The sequence below is a fragment of the Xenopus tropicalis genome, chromosome 2, assembly GCF_000004195.4.
Source record: "Xenopus tropicalis strain Nigerian chromosome 2, UCB_Xtro_10.0, whole genome shotgun sequence".
In the NCBI taxonomy this organism is placed as follows: domain Eukaryota; kingdom Metazoa; phylum Chordata; class Amphibia; order Anura; family Pipidae; genus Xenopus; species Xenopus tropicalis.
The window spans coordinates 87,435,108-87,451,212 of record NC_030678.2 but is presented as its reverse complement, the minus strand read 5'-3'; the positions used below and the strand labels follow the sequence as shown (position 1 = coordinate 87,451,212).

The 16,105-nt window shown below is 38.2% G+C and overlaps 1 protein-coding gene across 5 annotated transcripts in view; it reads right to left on the bottom strand.

The window, feature by feature from the left end:
• adgrb2 (adhesion G protein-coupled receptor B2) overlaps positions 1-16,105 on the bottom strand; it is a 268,265-nt gene that overhangs the window by 54,071 nt on the left and 198,089 nt on the right. For 4 of the 5 annotated variants that reach the window (XM_004919220.2, XM_002938488.3, XM_004919222.2 and 1 more), the window contains 3 exons: positions 15,630-15,794; positions 11,550-11,651; positions 10,816-10,922 (listed from right to left, as the gene is read on the bottom strand). In XM_004919220.2, coding sequence (XP_004919277.1) covers positions 10,816-10,922; positions 11,550-11,651; positions 15,630-15,794 — 374 coding nt within the window. The remainder of the gene's footprint in view (positions 1-10,815; positions 10,923-11,549; positions 11,652-15,629; positions 15,795-16,105) is intronic. The other variant, XM_004919223.2, reaches the window with a different exon arrangement.

Below are 16,105 nucleotides of genomic sequence, written 5' to 3'. Positions count from 1 at the left end.
AAAAATCTCTTTAGCTGCAGTCAGAAGAGAAAATATAACAACATTTGGTCAGCAAAGAGTCTGTATTACTCTTCTAAATTACACAGAGGTTGACTTCAACATTATGCAGATCACACATATTCCTCTTTCTACGATACCCATAACAAGGGATGATTAACTCTCGGGATGTGATCAACTGGGACACGTTGGTAGCATTGACCTTTCCCTCGCCTGGAGGTGGGTAGCGACGCATGGAAAGGGGCATGATGTAGCGCTTGTGGCTGTCCCTGATAATAAGAAGCTAATTGGTGTGTGTGCGGGAATAAAAAGCCAGGAAACGTAATCCTGACTACTGTTCTCCTACACATGGCATTTGTGCCAAGCATGTCACCAGAACTAATGGGTGTTTAATGATAATTGGGGTCCCTGTGCACAGACCCCCAATTCTGGCATGAGGTTGGTACTTGAGATGTTGAGGCTGACATACTGTGTTGAGCAGTCATTATGAAAGAAAAGAGCTTTACTGGAATCCCGGTAACATAACAGGGAACTGATCTAGTTTTATCTAGAGATCTGTAATGAACTGAAGAATGCTACTAAAACTCATCCTCCCCTCCTAACTGGATCATTATACTATGAGCTAATGTGGAGCTGGGGAATGGGATGGAAGCCATGAGAACCATTCATGGAGCTTTAGCCAACAACAGAGACAGTGTCAGATGACAGAGGGAAAGGCTTTCTGTGAATACACTGTGAACACCAAACAGAGAATTAAAAAAAAAAATTGTCAAAGCAGAAGATAAGTAAAGATGAAAGTAAATAAAGCAACAAACAAGAGGAACAGGAATAGAGAATTAGAGAAACGGTAGGGCTGATGGCCAATGGAGAGAGTTAATTGCCCATGATAGATCTCTGCTATCACAGACGACTAACTGCTCTGAAATGCCTTTCCATCAGCAACAACAGGTGTTGCCGGTGGAAAGGCCTTTGCATTGCTTTGGTTTTCCAAAGTTGAGCAAAGTTGCCTGCAGGAGGACTCCTACTGTTGCCGGTGGAAGGCATTTTGGAGCGGTTAGTCACCTGTGATAGGAGAGATCGATTGCGGGCAACTAACTCACTCCATGGGGCATCTGCCTAAATGAATCAATGATGATGGCAAAGGACCACAAGCAAATGGGAAGCACAAACCAACTGCTCCATAAGTATGTGGTTCCTGAGTTAATTAAAGCAGTCAACATTTAACCATGATTAGGGAGGGACTAGAAATACTATATTTTATGTAGTGTACTTACTACACCAGCCAAGTTTTACATCATTATAACAGCAATGCTTCATGCCTTCAGAGGTGTCACATGAGGCCCCCACCTTGGATTTTGTTAGAAGTGTCAGCAACAATCACATAGTCAGAGTGCTCTGGGCAGCTCTTGAGAAGCTAAACTTAGGGGTAGTTGCAAATTATCAAGCAGAAAATGAGGTTTGTCTGCTGTATTCAATTCAGATACAAATTGCACTTTTTTCTGAACTGCCATGTAATGTGAATCTGAATGAATTATTAATCAGCCTTGTTTTGTGATTTTTATAATGTATACATTATATTGTAAGTGGGTCTCTAAGCTCTGTAACTGGCAGCGTTTGCAGTGATTCAGCAGATAAAAAGATGGGGATCTACTGGGGGGCATCTCTGGAGGCAACGTTTTTTAACTGCTAAAGGGCTGTGGTTAAGCTTTAGTTCTCCTTTAATTAATCACTGCTAAAGAAAGAAATCTAAGTAATTTTGAGAACTGAGTGTTTTTTTTGTTTATTTTGGCACCTACAATACTGTGTTTCCTTTATTTTGTATTGTACCATTATTGACTATATTGTGCCATCTGGTGTGCATTACACACAGTTCATTTCACTGCAAAGTATCAGTGGACCTATGCACGCCAGTGATTTAATCAGGAAGGCTCCATCTGTAGATGGAAACCTGTTGAAAATGTTGTTACACATTTAATGAACAACACTTTTTTTTAAACAAGAACAATACTCAAATTGAAGTTAATGTACCCACGCAAAAAATTAGAATGCAAAGACAACAAGCACATCAAATAATAAACATTGTTATTTAGTAAGTTTAGGTTCAAAAAAGGCTTATGCTCAAGTGTAGCCCATGGTGGGCTGTTGCATTTAAATGTTACAGGAACAATTGACCTTTCCCCTCCAGTTGCAGTAGTGTACCTATTACAAGCATGGTTGTGGCTGTTGGCTTGGGATGTAACTTATATAATAAAAATTGCAAAGGTGTAGATGATTAGACCCTTTTCACCCTTTTTTAAAGCAACCGATAGGCATTTATTAGTCACCTGTTTAAAAGCAAACAACTTATTAGCTGCTATGGGTTATTGTACCTGGGCAAACTTGCCTTCTATTACATATAGCGGATATGGTTGCTAAGAGAGAGCACCATTGATTCTAGCAAAATGGCTTGGATTAACTGAAAAGAAGCCCTGTGCTGGGAAAGTACAGTATATCAGAGTTCCCTGAAGTGTTATCAGAACAGAGAAAGAGTAGCAGAAATTTAGTAGCCAAACATTTTATATGCTGCCAACATCAAAGTTATAAAAAAAATTTCTTAAACAGACTCCCCTTTCTGCTACAGGATGATTATCTTCCAAGTCCAACTAGAGCCACATGATTAAAGCAGAAAAGAAACCACAATTCACATAAAATCAAGAACAAAGCACAGAATTAAAGGGCCAAATATGAATGAGGTTAGTATCCTCTTTGCTTTACTAAACATAAAAAAAGATTTGGAATCTTACCTATGTGTGTTAAAATATACTTACAGGTTACACATTATTATTTACTGGGCCCATTTCAAATTAATTTATAAAGGGCCAATATTTTCCTGATGCATTATATTTATTACAGAGAAATATGAAGAATATATATTAATATGCTGCATCTTAGTACAGATGATAAATGGTTGGCAGAAAAATGATACATGGTACAGACAACTGCATTTAGCCTTGCCCAGCCTAAGGTGCCCACAGCCTGCCCTTAGCTCTCAACTCTTCTCTTGTGGGATAATGGTTTCCATTGTGGCCCTGCCCTAACATTCACTGTCTAATTCTGTTTTTTTTCCTTAGACTTACAGATGCACTATTTAATTAAATGCCTGCGCCCTTGTGTTTGCTTTTTTTATTTGATCACATGTGACAAAGGTTCAGACCCCCTTGTTCACCACTTGTTTGGGAAGGAAGAGTTCAGGATTGTTACATTCTAACAGCACACATGTCAACAACATGCAAATGTCATTTTTCCAGCTGCCTTGCTCCAACGAAAGAAATGACTCTAGGTGACTGCCAGTGACATTTGACTGTTATTCATTTGCTGAGGCTAATATTAGTGTAGCATAATTAGTGTAATAAAGCTATCTTTATTCAGTGCACTGATTAGCACACAACAGCATACTATATGGCAATAATGTGTTCAAGCAAGAAATCCTAGGCAATTTACAGATGTTGCTTATGTCATTCCTACAAACATGCATAATTGGTTATATTGATAGAGTTTCCAATAGAATATATAAGGCTCTGATCCCCAACCAGTGGTTTGTGAGTAACATGTTGCTCACCAACCCCTTGGATGTTGCTCTCAGTGCCCCCAAACCAGGTAGTTATTTTTGAATTCCTGACTTGGTGGCAAGTTTTGGTTAAATGAAAAACAAGATTTACTACCAAATAAAGCCCCCTGTAAGCTGATAGTGTGCATAGAGGCTCCCTAATAGCCAATCTTAGCCCTTATTTGAAACCTCCATGAACTTTTATGCTCTCCAAGTCTTTTTACATTTGACTGTAAAAGTAAGAAAGTTTGGGGACCCCTGTTAAAAGGTATAGGATCTTTTGTCCGGAATGCTCAGGAACTGGGGTTTTAAGGATATGGGATTTTCCATAACTTGGACCACCATACCTTAAAGGAGAAGGAAAGGCTAAGTCACTTGCTAACATTGCTAAAATGTTAGGCACCCCAAGTGACTTTAATCGCTTACCTTGTACCCCGGGCTGGTGCCCCTGTTAGGAGAAAACAGCACCAAATTTCTTCAGAAATTTTCGGATGCAATCCGAATTTATCCCATTCGAACTCGTGATTTCATGAATCTGCCCCTTAGTGTTGAGGTTGAGTGCTTTTAAAGCATTCACGTTAGCTTTCATTAGGTACAAGGAAGCAAATAAAGCATGCAAAAAAGGTAAGCTAAAATAAAGATGGAAAGGGGTATTGCAGCTAGGAGTAAAAATAATCCAAAATTATTTTTTATGTGAATAGTAAAAAAAATTAAGCAAGAAGGGGTGGGAACCTTATTATCACAGGGGGGTAAGTTGGTTGATGAGAACAGGGAAAAAGCAGAAATTTTGAACACTTTGCACACTTTAATATGTCCAGTTCTAGTAATATAGCTATTGACGCATGGGTCACTCGGGAGGGAATTTAAAAGAGACTTGAACAAATGCCCAGGACCGGATGGTATTCATCCCAAGGTATTAAACGAGCTTAGCACTGTGATTGCCAATCCTATTCACTTGATTCACTGTTAGTCTGACATCAGTAGTAGGAAAGCTTTTGGAAGGGGTAATAAGGGATAGGGTACTTGAATACATTGCAGTTCACAATACTATTAGTTTGTGCCAGCATGGTTTTCTGCATAACAGATCTTGCCAGACTAATTGAGTCGCCTTTAATGAGGAGGTGAGCAGGAACCTCGATGCTGGAATGGCAGTTGATGTTATCTACTTGGACATAATATTTGTAATTGGATAGAGAACTGGCTGAAGGATAGGGTACAAAGAGTGGTGGTAAATGGAACATTTTCTAATTGGACCAGTGTTTTTAGTGGAGTACCACAGGGGTCAGTCCTTGGTCCTTTACTTTTTAACTTGTTTATTAATGACCTGAAGGTGGGCATAGACAGTACTGTTTCTATTTTTGCTGATGACACAAAATTGTGCAAAACTATACGTTCCATGCAGGATGTTGCCACTTAGCAGAGTGATTTGACAAAACTGGAAAACTGGGCAGCAAACTAGAAAATGAGGTTTAATGTGGACAAGTGCAAAGTTATGCACTTTGGTAGAAATAATATAAACGCAAACTATTTACTAAATGGTAGTTTGTTGGGGGTTTCCTTAATGGAGAAGGATCTGGGGGATTTTGTAGATAATAAGTTGTCTAATTCCTGGCAATGTCATTCGGTGGCTACTAAAGCAAAGAAAGTGCTGTCTTGTATAAAAAATGGCATTGACTCAAGGGATGAAAACATCATTTTACCTCTTTATGGGTCTCTGGTAATGCCTCACCTTGAGTATGCAGTGCAGTTTTGGGCTCCAGTCCTTAAGAAGGATATTAATGAGCTGGAGAGAGTGCAGAGACGTGCAACTAAACTGGTAAAGGGGGTGGAAGATTTAAGATATGAGGTGAGACTGTCGAGGTTGGGGTTGTTTTCTCTGGAAAAGAAGCACTTGCGCTGGGACATGATTACTCTGTACAAGTACATTAGAGGGGATTATAGAAAGATAGGGGATGTTCTTTTTTCCCATAAAAACAATCAATGCACCAGAGGCCACCCCTTTAGATTAGAGGAATGGAGCTTCCATTTGAAGCAGCGTAGGTGGTTTTTCACGGTGAGGGCAGTGAGGTTGGGGAATGCCCTTCCTAGAGATGTGGTAATGGCAGATTCTGTTAATGCCTTTAAGAGGGGCCTGGATGAGTTTTTGAACAAGCATAATATGCAAGGCTATTGTGATACTAATATCTACAGTTAGTATTAATGTTTGTATATATAGTTTATGTATGTGTTGGTATAGATTGGTAAGTATAGGCTGTGTGTGCTGGGTTTACTTGGAAGGGTCGAACTTGATGGACTCTGGTCTTTTTTCAACCCTATGTAACTATGACTTGACACACAACAAGCCAGGAACTGGTTGTATCCAAATTTATGTTCTTTTTTGCTGCCTTTTGTGTTTATTTGGTCATCTAGCATAAGCAAGCTTATCCAGGACTCAGGATACATTCTTAGCCAGAGGCTAGGGTAAATTATGCTGGAGGCAACTATACTATGCTCTTGTTTAGCCATACAAAATGGATTCTACAGTAGTCTAAAATATTTGAATGCAGTCAAATGATTCACATCCAAATGGAAAATACTGCTGTATAAATAAAGCACTTTGAAAGAATTGTGCTATAACCATTGAGGAAAAAAGGATATGCTTTATAGTTCTTTCACGTTATTAAAATGAGGGATGCTTAAATCGGAAAATGGTTCCAAATCAAGCATGAGTTGTTTTGTACTCAGCATAAAGTATAGCTGGTGACGCTGTTATCCTGCAGCCTAGGTTATAGGCAAAACAACTGAGATGTTGTATTGCATGTAGATGATTATTCTTCTGCTGCAGTGTTGAATAAAGAATCTTCAGGAAATAGCATATTCCTTGCTTTAATCATCTGTAAGATTTCTACGAAATATTTAAAAATAGTCAGAATGTTCTTTCTAAATATATATATATAAATGTGGCACTGGCTGCTAAACAAATTCCACCAAGTACTGTATTTATCATGTTGTGAGAGAATAAAACCCTGGCAGAGGATGGAAGAGGCAGAATAAATATGTAAGCATGTGGCCATGCAATTAACAATTTTATACCTTAGAAAAGGAGAAACTGACCCGGGATTGTTACAGCCTATGGCAACAAAGCTTATTTGCATCACACTAAACTTAATTCAGCTTTATAGGGATATACCCATAAAATACATAGGGGATCATCCAGTTTTAGGTTTTATACCGTACAGATTTATATTTTTACCTTGCCATTACTCTTGTTACCTTGCTATGACTCTTCCGGTACAACCAACACATTTTTACAGTAAAACGTATGATTAATGCTAAACAATTCTAAAGAAAGAACAGAAATTTGAGAAGGGCCTCTGCTGATCTGAAGCCTTACCTAGACATGTAACAAAAGTCACTAAGGAGGCCAGGACCAGAACTAGGGGAAGGCAGATGAGGTAGCTGCCTAGGGCACAGTCCTGGGAGGCCCCAATCAGGTACCTCTCCTGCCTACCCCTGGTTTGCTCTCCCTTGCTCTGCCTGTTGTCACTGTTGGCCATTCCCCCCCTCCGCCAATACATCAGTGAGCATGCATACTTTTTTGTTTGCCAGTCGCTCACTTGGTCGCATATGAGGGAGGTGGGGGGAAGCAGGGCCGGGTTGCCTATGGCACCCGGTCGGCTTGGCCCGCCCCTGAAGGAGGCACTAAGGCATGCAGGAGCATTAGCTTTTAGCCTCCAATAAGATATTTAAACAGGTGACCAATTAATGCTATCTGCTAATTGTTTGCTGTAGCTTACTGCTCCTGGGTAAATTTAGTACTATTTGGGCTCATTTATCAATACTGGGCAAATATGCCTGTGAGTAGTAACACAAAGCAACCAATCAGTGATTGGCTATTGGCTTTATATAGCCAGCTGCAGGTAAACAAACAACATTACAACAATATTAACAGTACCATGTTGCACTGCCCACAATACTACTAAGATGCCCATGGTGTGATGTAAAGGTGATCCCATGACAAAATGCCCTTCAGATCTATCTTATTTTTACTTATCTTATCTTTACTTATTTCTACATAGCAGAGACAGATTTGTGCTCTCTGTTACCTGTACAGGAAAACTGGAAATGAATTAATTACAGAGCACTCAGGTATCCAAGAGCTATCTGGCAGACTCTCATAGAAAACAATGAGTGCAACTCAATCTTGCCCTACTGACCTGACCAAAGCACATCATGCTTGCATTAGAGTCCCTAGCATGCATGAGAACTACAGCTGTCAACCCAGTCAGCCAGGCCGGGAGTGATAGAAATTGCAGAACTGCTTCCTGGGATCAAAACGTTTAGGGAGTCATGTCAGGAGAAAAGCCAAAGGGTATCTGTTTGAACTTCCTTGAATGATATGCAATATGTGTTACAGAACCACAAATAAAATTAAGGAATGACTGACAGCATGGAGAGCACAGACGTAAAGCCATGTAACTAAAGGTAGGTATATTACAATCACACATCTGACAGGACATTCAATGTTAATTCACTCTTGTCAGCTGCTTATAACTTAGGGGAATAAAGTCAGCATCAAATAGATATTTGGCAGCTTTCTAACATTTTGGATTGCAATTTCCATTCCCCTGTTTCATCAAATTTCATCAACTGGTTTCTTAGACGCAAAACTCATAAAAAATCAATTTTACTGAAATTAAGACTTTTTTCCTTCAGGATTCTTTCAGTGTAGCAGAGTGAGTCTGACAATCAGAGAAAACCATAATAGCTGAATCTGTGTGAAAATGTTATCATTTCAGACATTTTGTGAAAACTCTGAGCTAATTATGCTGCATTAGCAACCTCCTATTAAAGGACAACAATAGAAGAATGGAGTAAAACATAGAAATTCTTTGTTTCAACATTTCTTAGATTAGTAATACAAACTATCAAACTAAAGTTACACTAAGAGAAAGTATGGATTCTTGGAACAGCCAAGTTGTGACATGGGGAGCCTTATTTCTTTAGAGAATGAACAAATGCCTTATTACATTTTTATCATAGTTAACCTTGAGAAAGTAGAGGAATAGACAATAGAGCTAGTAAACGAATGGCAGTGAAAGTAGGAGGGAAAAGGGTTGAGTAAAGGTGGAAAGGTTGTAACATGGCTACAAAAACTGGTGCTCTGTCTGCTAGCATATTATATAGGCTATTAATTATTGGAGTAATGGTGTGCCTTTCTGCATCCAGGGCTATGAACTAGCCAAGATATTGGCTGTAGGTTAATTAATATGTGAATTCATCAACCCTTTGCCCCAAATTTGTTCAGGCACCTCTTGTGATGTAGATTAACTTTTGACTGTGAAGAATACATTTTTCCAGAATTCATGCTTTATTATTATTTATGTGTTGGGGGTGCCATGGCCTTTCATGTTATATGAATTGCTTTCTTATAAAAACAAAGGAGTTGTAGAAAGCAAGAAATTTAGACATCTTAAAAAATTTAGGGAGAGTCCTTGAGAGTGCCCCAGTAGGTAGTGTATAGCCTAAAGTACATCTCAGTGTTGTTCTAATGTAGGATGGCACCTATGACCAAAATTGTTTCTATATCCTGGGGCAGTCTCAAAACACATGTAATTAGTCTCCTTCAAGGTTTTATGTAGTGTAATTGTGGTAAAGTTTCCCTGGTTACATGAACTAAACATTAGCATGTGATCTTTAAAAGAAGGTGGGTTATTATTATTTATCGCCTTGTTAACATATAAAAATGAACTTCCAGTCTCCAATTTTCAGGCAAATATGTTCTTCATTGGATACTAGGGACTTTCTTGGACTCAAACTATGTGTTGTGGGATGCTGTAATAAAGAGACCCCTCAAGCACATTCTCTTCCCAAACTTTATGTCATATTGTAAAGAAAGTGTTATTCGCTTATGCATGTTGAGGGGCTATGGGTTTAAATAGCAACCCCACCCTTTGGTTCCGGTGTTCTATATATTACCAAAGCTGCACAAGAATTTGTGCAACAGCAAATTATGTGGACTGCAAAACACACAAGGATAGGTATGTCCCAAATCAAAGACTTAGTTAAGGATTCAGTAGTATTCCATCACATTTTGTAAGAACCAGCAGCAGTAGTAAATAGTATATAATTACTGCTTTGGTGAAACATTGTGTTTTTAAATCTGAATAAGCAAGTCAGGGGTAGATTTAATTCAGTATTTGGTGCCATCTGTTGTGTGAAATTCTGTATTTGGATAAATCCAAAAACAACAGACTAGGTACAGCTGCACACCATACATATTATTACACTCACACTTTATCTTGCAGTTTTACCTTGAGTTGCCCTGTGTGCCTGTCTGCCAATGTGACAAGCAGAACAATGTGAGTTACTGGGTAGTCTTGTAAAGGGTAAGTGGTTACATTTTCTTGTGCATTCTGTAACCCTACATTTCTTCTGCACTGAGCCTAAAAAGTTCTGCACTGAACTTTGTGAAAATGTAGTAGTTCTAACTTTGTCTATAGATATATTGTCATCACATGTATTTTCTGCTATGGCATGGGAACTTAATCTCTTCTTCCACAATCAAAGAAACATCCTGCAAAAATCAATAAAGCAATAGTGCTCTGTTGTGAAGGTATATTATAGTTACATCTGAGGAAATATTTCCAGCAGGTGCTTTGTATCATAGTGGTGCCAAGGATGAAGTTAGCACAGCAGTACATTTTTAGAGATACTTTATTTAATTACCAGGTATGTGCCAAGGATCAGGGAGCCCTAACTTCACAGGTAAACAATTGAAATAAGAGAAAGTAATCACACTTTCACACAAAGCATTTTCTACCTTAAAAACCAATACACCTTTGCTATTAGCAAAGGTGTTTTTACATGGCAAAACACTAGTACTATATAGGCAAAAGCTTTATTTTAGTAAACCAACAGATTATCCCACTTGCTACATACTGCAAACAGAATTTGATACCTGACGTTCAACCACTCTCAATAACTTGCAAAATTCTAACATGTTTTACACAGCAAATTCATCAAACAGGAATACTACAAGCCAGCTGCCCTAATTCTTTAGCCCATCATTATAAATTTACACATTATATTATTATGGCAGATCTGCTGGAACACTTTCATACAGGTTGCAAACACGTGGTTAATTCTGAAAGCATTCAAATAATAGTCTACAGGCTTTATAATATGTGTGTTGTAAATAAAGAGCAGCAGAATAAAAGAGGGAATGGAACAAAGAAGAGAATTGTAATTACTGCAATGTGAAGGTATCTGTACTCATGGGAGACGCAGCGGGCAAAACTCGGAGAACTCCAGTATGCAACCCCCTGAGGACTAAGCAGACAGCGCCGGCTAGCCGATCCTATGGGATATAGAGAACATAGTTTGAAACAGGAAAAATGAGGAGGAGGAGAGGAACAACTGGGAAAGACTAACAGAAGGGGAGATACAGAACAAGTAGGGTAAAGAATAGAAAAGACATCAATACACTAACGAGATAGAAATAACTGAAGACAAAAAGTAAAAAAAAGAAGGGGAAGAGCAAAAGGGAAATAGAAAGCAAAACAATGGTAGGGAGGAAAAAGATAAAAGAAAATTGAAATAAGGGGGAGCAAAAATGAGAGTTGAAATAAAAAATGAAGACCGCAATGAAGTAATAAATGAAAACAGATGAAGAGTACAAAGGCAGATTATCATGAGATAAAGTTAAAAAGAAGTGCAAAAAAAGAGCAGAAAAAAAGGATGTTAGAAATGGAGTGTGCAAGGAAAATAACAGAAATAGAGAAAGAAGGAAAGATCAAAGAAAGCCAGTATAAGGTTGAAAATGGAACCATAATGAAACAATATAGAGAAATAAAAAGTAGCAGGCTGGATTAAAAGGATGAAGTCAAGATAGAGAGAAAGGGAAGCCTGGGAAGAGTGATATACTGTGGTAAGAATATAAGAAAGGAAGACAGTTACTATGTAATGTTTAATGATTTAGACTAACCTGTGGCATTTGGAGGACACTTGTTATAAACAATTTCACCAGCAGATGCTTTCTTCCAGGACATAGACAAGACATACTCATCTTTACACACCTCATGTGATGCTGTAAGAAAGGGAATTAGAAACATGAACTAGCCAGGTGCAAATACAAACTCAATTCTCATGTACAGAGTGACAAATAAAATTATACATGGCAGCTCCCAGTGTTCTACAAAGGAAATGATAAGAAGTGTGCCAGTCTAGCCTTCCTTGAGTAACAAGCCAAAACGAAAATTAAGATGTGCAAGCAGCAAGCTGTGACCTTCCTGGGGAATGGCCATTGCTATTAACTGGATGTAAACTCACTAGCCAATCAGCGAAAGCCCACAAGGAAAAGACAGGCACGCTGAGAGAATAAAAAACAAGGAAAGGACTATGCAAATAAGTACAAAAGGTGCGGAAAGAGAAAGAAGAAGAGAAAAGAGATGGGAGATGTGAAGCACAGAAGACAGAAGGTGCAGAAAGGATAGGATGCAGTGCAAGGGAAATCTGGTAGGGTCTCTCAGAAAGACTGTGGGTGAGCAAACAGGGTCTGTGTAGCAATAAAGAACAGATGTATTAAGTCAGTCTACTTTGTTGGAAGTGGCATATATTACACAAATGCAGGATCATTTTTTAACTTGCTGAAAATAAATTACCCTACTTTAGACATGCAGAACACAGATGCTAATATTTGGGGTAGACTGCAGAAAACAGTCCATTCCCATATGAAGTGTAAATCATGGTACCATGCTAGAACGTGGATAGGATGGTTCAACAGTTTTTAGATTAGGTGCTTAAAGAGGTCCTAAACACTGCTGCACTGCACTGTTTTAGCACACATTACACAGTTGTTGCTGGACTTTTCATCCCACAATACTTTCAGATATTATCAAGATTAAGGCATGTTCGGAGCTGTAGACCAGCAACATAAGGGCTGTACGCTTAAAGCAATATTGCTCAATAAAACTGCTCTCCAGGGCCTGCGGCTGCATAAAATGCTAAATCATTCTCCAGGAAGAATCCCACCTGATCTGTATAAATTTGTTTCCTGCAGTCAGAAGCTTTAAGTGCATTTTCCTAGTGCTGAACAAGTATACTGTTTACAATAATGTTTTATTTCAGTTTAACCCTTTACCTGCCAAGCTCCTACCTGCTGACATGAAAAGGCTTTAACTGCCAAGAATGTAGTAGCTGCATTCTTGCACAGTTAGAGTTGTCCCTGCTGCACCACAGGCAAAAGCTGCCAGTGCGGAACAACCACAGCCCCCTGGGAAACAAACCAAACACACACTTACATTTACATATACACACAGTCACACAACTTTTAGAAGTGTGCATACATAAACACAAATGTTTTTTTACTTGTTTATTTTGCCATTTTGTCTTTTGATTTCTCCCTAAAACCTGTTTCTTTGGCAGCGTGACTATTGGAAGTATTTTGACCACTAATAAAAGCGTTGAATTAACAAGGCTAGATAAGTAAATTTTTTGATGTTTTGTAGAATTTTTTATCCCTCCATTATTGCTCATTACATGTTTTTTTAGCATAGTTCTGTAGCATGGTAGGTTGGTGTAGAAAGGCATCTTTTGCCTATATATATATATTTTTTTATATATATATAAATATATAGCTTTCTGTGGTGCTGGTACTGTTAGGGGGTCTTACAACACATAATACACAAGCGCTCTGTTTGCAGAAGCTGAGTTGGCATGAAAGACAATTCATTTGCACTTTTAATTTGGGGTCCAAATACTGGTCCTCAAACTGATCAGTAGCCCTCTGGTTTTCATATTTAGGGTGATTTGCCTTTTTATGTAAGAAATTGTATGAGATAAATGTGGTAAATTGCAACATATCATAAAACCACTAACTTTAGGAAAGCTTTGCAGTTTGGTACTGTACTGTAGAAAGATATCTCTACCTATGCTGGATTCCTTGGAATGTGTATTACAAAAAATATTCAGTTAGTTTGTACATAATACGCTGCCAGGGGGGTTGTTTGCAGAAGCTGCTAAGAAAATTCATATGCACTATTTACATTTGGAGGTCCATCCATGCCGCATACTTTGGTAAATCTGTGCAAATTGGGCATCAAACTGTTCAGCAGACCTTTGGTGTTCATATTTAGCATTAGTTGCCTAATAAGTACGTCAAATTGCAACATTTTTCAGATATGTCAGAAAAAGCATTAATATTCAAGATGTTTTATCTTGGTTCCTAATGATGTTGCAAAATGGAAGCTTTGAGGCAATTTTCAGAAATGTTACTGCAAACTTTAACAAAGCTTTGCGGAGAATGAGTACTTTTTAAAAATATATGGCTTACTGAAGGTAAACTTCTGTAGCTTTATCCCATATAAAATGCAGTTAATGTGTTGATTTTGCAGCATCTGAGATCACAGAAATGAGAGAGAGTATGGGGGTATTTTTATTTTGGGGACCCTACATGCCACATACTTAGGTCCTATGTAGATTGGGTATCAAATTGTTCAGTAGACCCCTGGCATTCATATTGAGGATTGTGGTGGTATCTAATGACCTATGAGACATAAGATTCTGTAAACTGGAAATTTCAGAAATGTTTATAAAAACTGATAAATTTAGGAACGAATTGCAGTTTGGTAGTTTAGAGTAAAAAGACACATTTACCCATTTTTGGATTCGCCAGAATGTTTTCTTTTCAGAAATGTATGGTCTCCTAGGGTACACCTACTGTTAGTGGAATTTTTGACCTTGACATTTAATGTATGCTGAATTCTGAAGTGGTACTTTGGAAATTTTGTAGTGTACTGCTGGGAGTACATATACATAAATAATAAATATTTGGTATTGGTGTATTTTTTTTAGAGGCCTATACCTTGTTGGAAAAGTAGACTTTGCACACAAAAACTGCAAGATATTTTGAAAGCTTAGTTTGTCCTAAAAATAAAAAGTCCCTACCAGAAACTATGGCAGTGAAAGGGTTAATGTAAAGAATCCAAAATTATCTCGTTCTGTATATAATCTCTTTTTGTCTATAACAGCAAGATGCCTGATATAAAAGTAAAAGTGAAGGCAATGGTTGCCTGTTATTTACTGTATTTCCTTATATAAACTACCATATAAAATTTGTTACATTTCTGTGCTAAAATTACTGTAAATAACTTTAATATTTGACATTCTATTCTATATAACAGCAATTCCCAGTTTGTATCTGGATTATATACAACTCCCAACAACACATCATGGAGACAATATGTTGAATTAAAGGGATAGGAAATGTTGGAGATGTAGAGTTATGCATGATCTTTAGGAAATCCCTACTGTATGTACATATTAATTATAAAACAAAATGAAATCAACTATAACTGCATTTTAAGGAGTACAACATAGAGGAGCCACAAAGGTATCTTTTATTGATATCTCAGTGTGTGCCATAACTAAAATGTTGGGATATAGACATTAATATATCTCTAGTTGATTTCATACCTAGAAGATATCCTGGACTGGCTCCCATACCAAAGGAGAGGTGCTACAGCATTGTTATAACTACTTTAGTCCATTTGAAGCTAATAATTACTTGGCCTTTACTTGCTAAGTGTGCTGTGCTACACACAATAACAGGCATAGATCTGCATCCTAAATAATACTATACAAGTAAACCCTTGCGCCATGGAATTGTAGCATTTAAAGTGAGTATTGTAGCCCCTACACATTTAGCCTTAGTGACTATTAATGATGACTAAGGCATGGAATGTAATGCTATAATCACACAGGACACCTTTACTTTACACCTACAATGTACTAAGAATTAATTAAAGGGTTACCTTTGAGCTTCATGTCTAAATACAATTTTGTTTTGTACTGACTAAATAGAGCAAAAATAAAGGTTGTGTAATTGATTGGCCATCCTACACCAATTTTCCATATGCTCAACACATGCTTGACATAAGAACAAACTAGGTGAAACAAAGATGTAGCGTGATATCTTTATATATATAGGGCTTATATAAGAAACAATGCTGAGTTGAGGGTGATGGACGCTTCTGCTCAGCATACACCGTGGATGTTGTGTGGGTACCTGGGCACTTCTTTTCATTGCACGTCCTGACCTCGTCCCCGGAGCCCTCGCACGGGTATCCTTGTACTCCTGTTCCCTGACACATCCGGTAGCGACGCTGCCAGCCACTGTCACAAGTTTTGGAGCACAAGCTCCAATGATTCCACGGGCCCCATTTTCCATCAGCTAGAGAGTGTGAAGGGTCAAGAGATGGCGTACAGGAAGGCATAAAGAATGGTAGACGGGTACCAAGAGGGGGGAAAGCAGGTTATATAGAGGGGAAAGCATAATGTAAAGACATACAGAAAGGGGGCATCAGAAGGCATATAGAGAGAGTTAGAATGAGCAGCACAAAAAGAATGAACATACGGGGGGAATATATTTATCAAATAAAAGTGAAGATGCAGAAAGGAAAGATCAGATAAATATGGGTGAAATGAGGGGGGATAACATGTAAAGGCATAAAGGGGAGGATGAAAACAAAGGATAATCAAAGG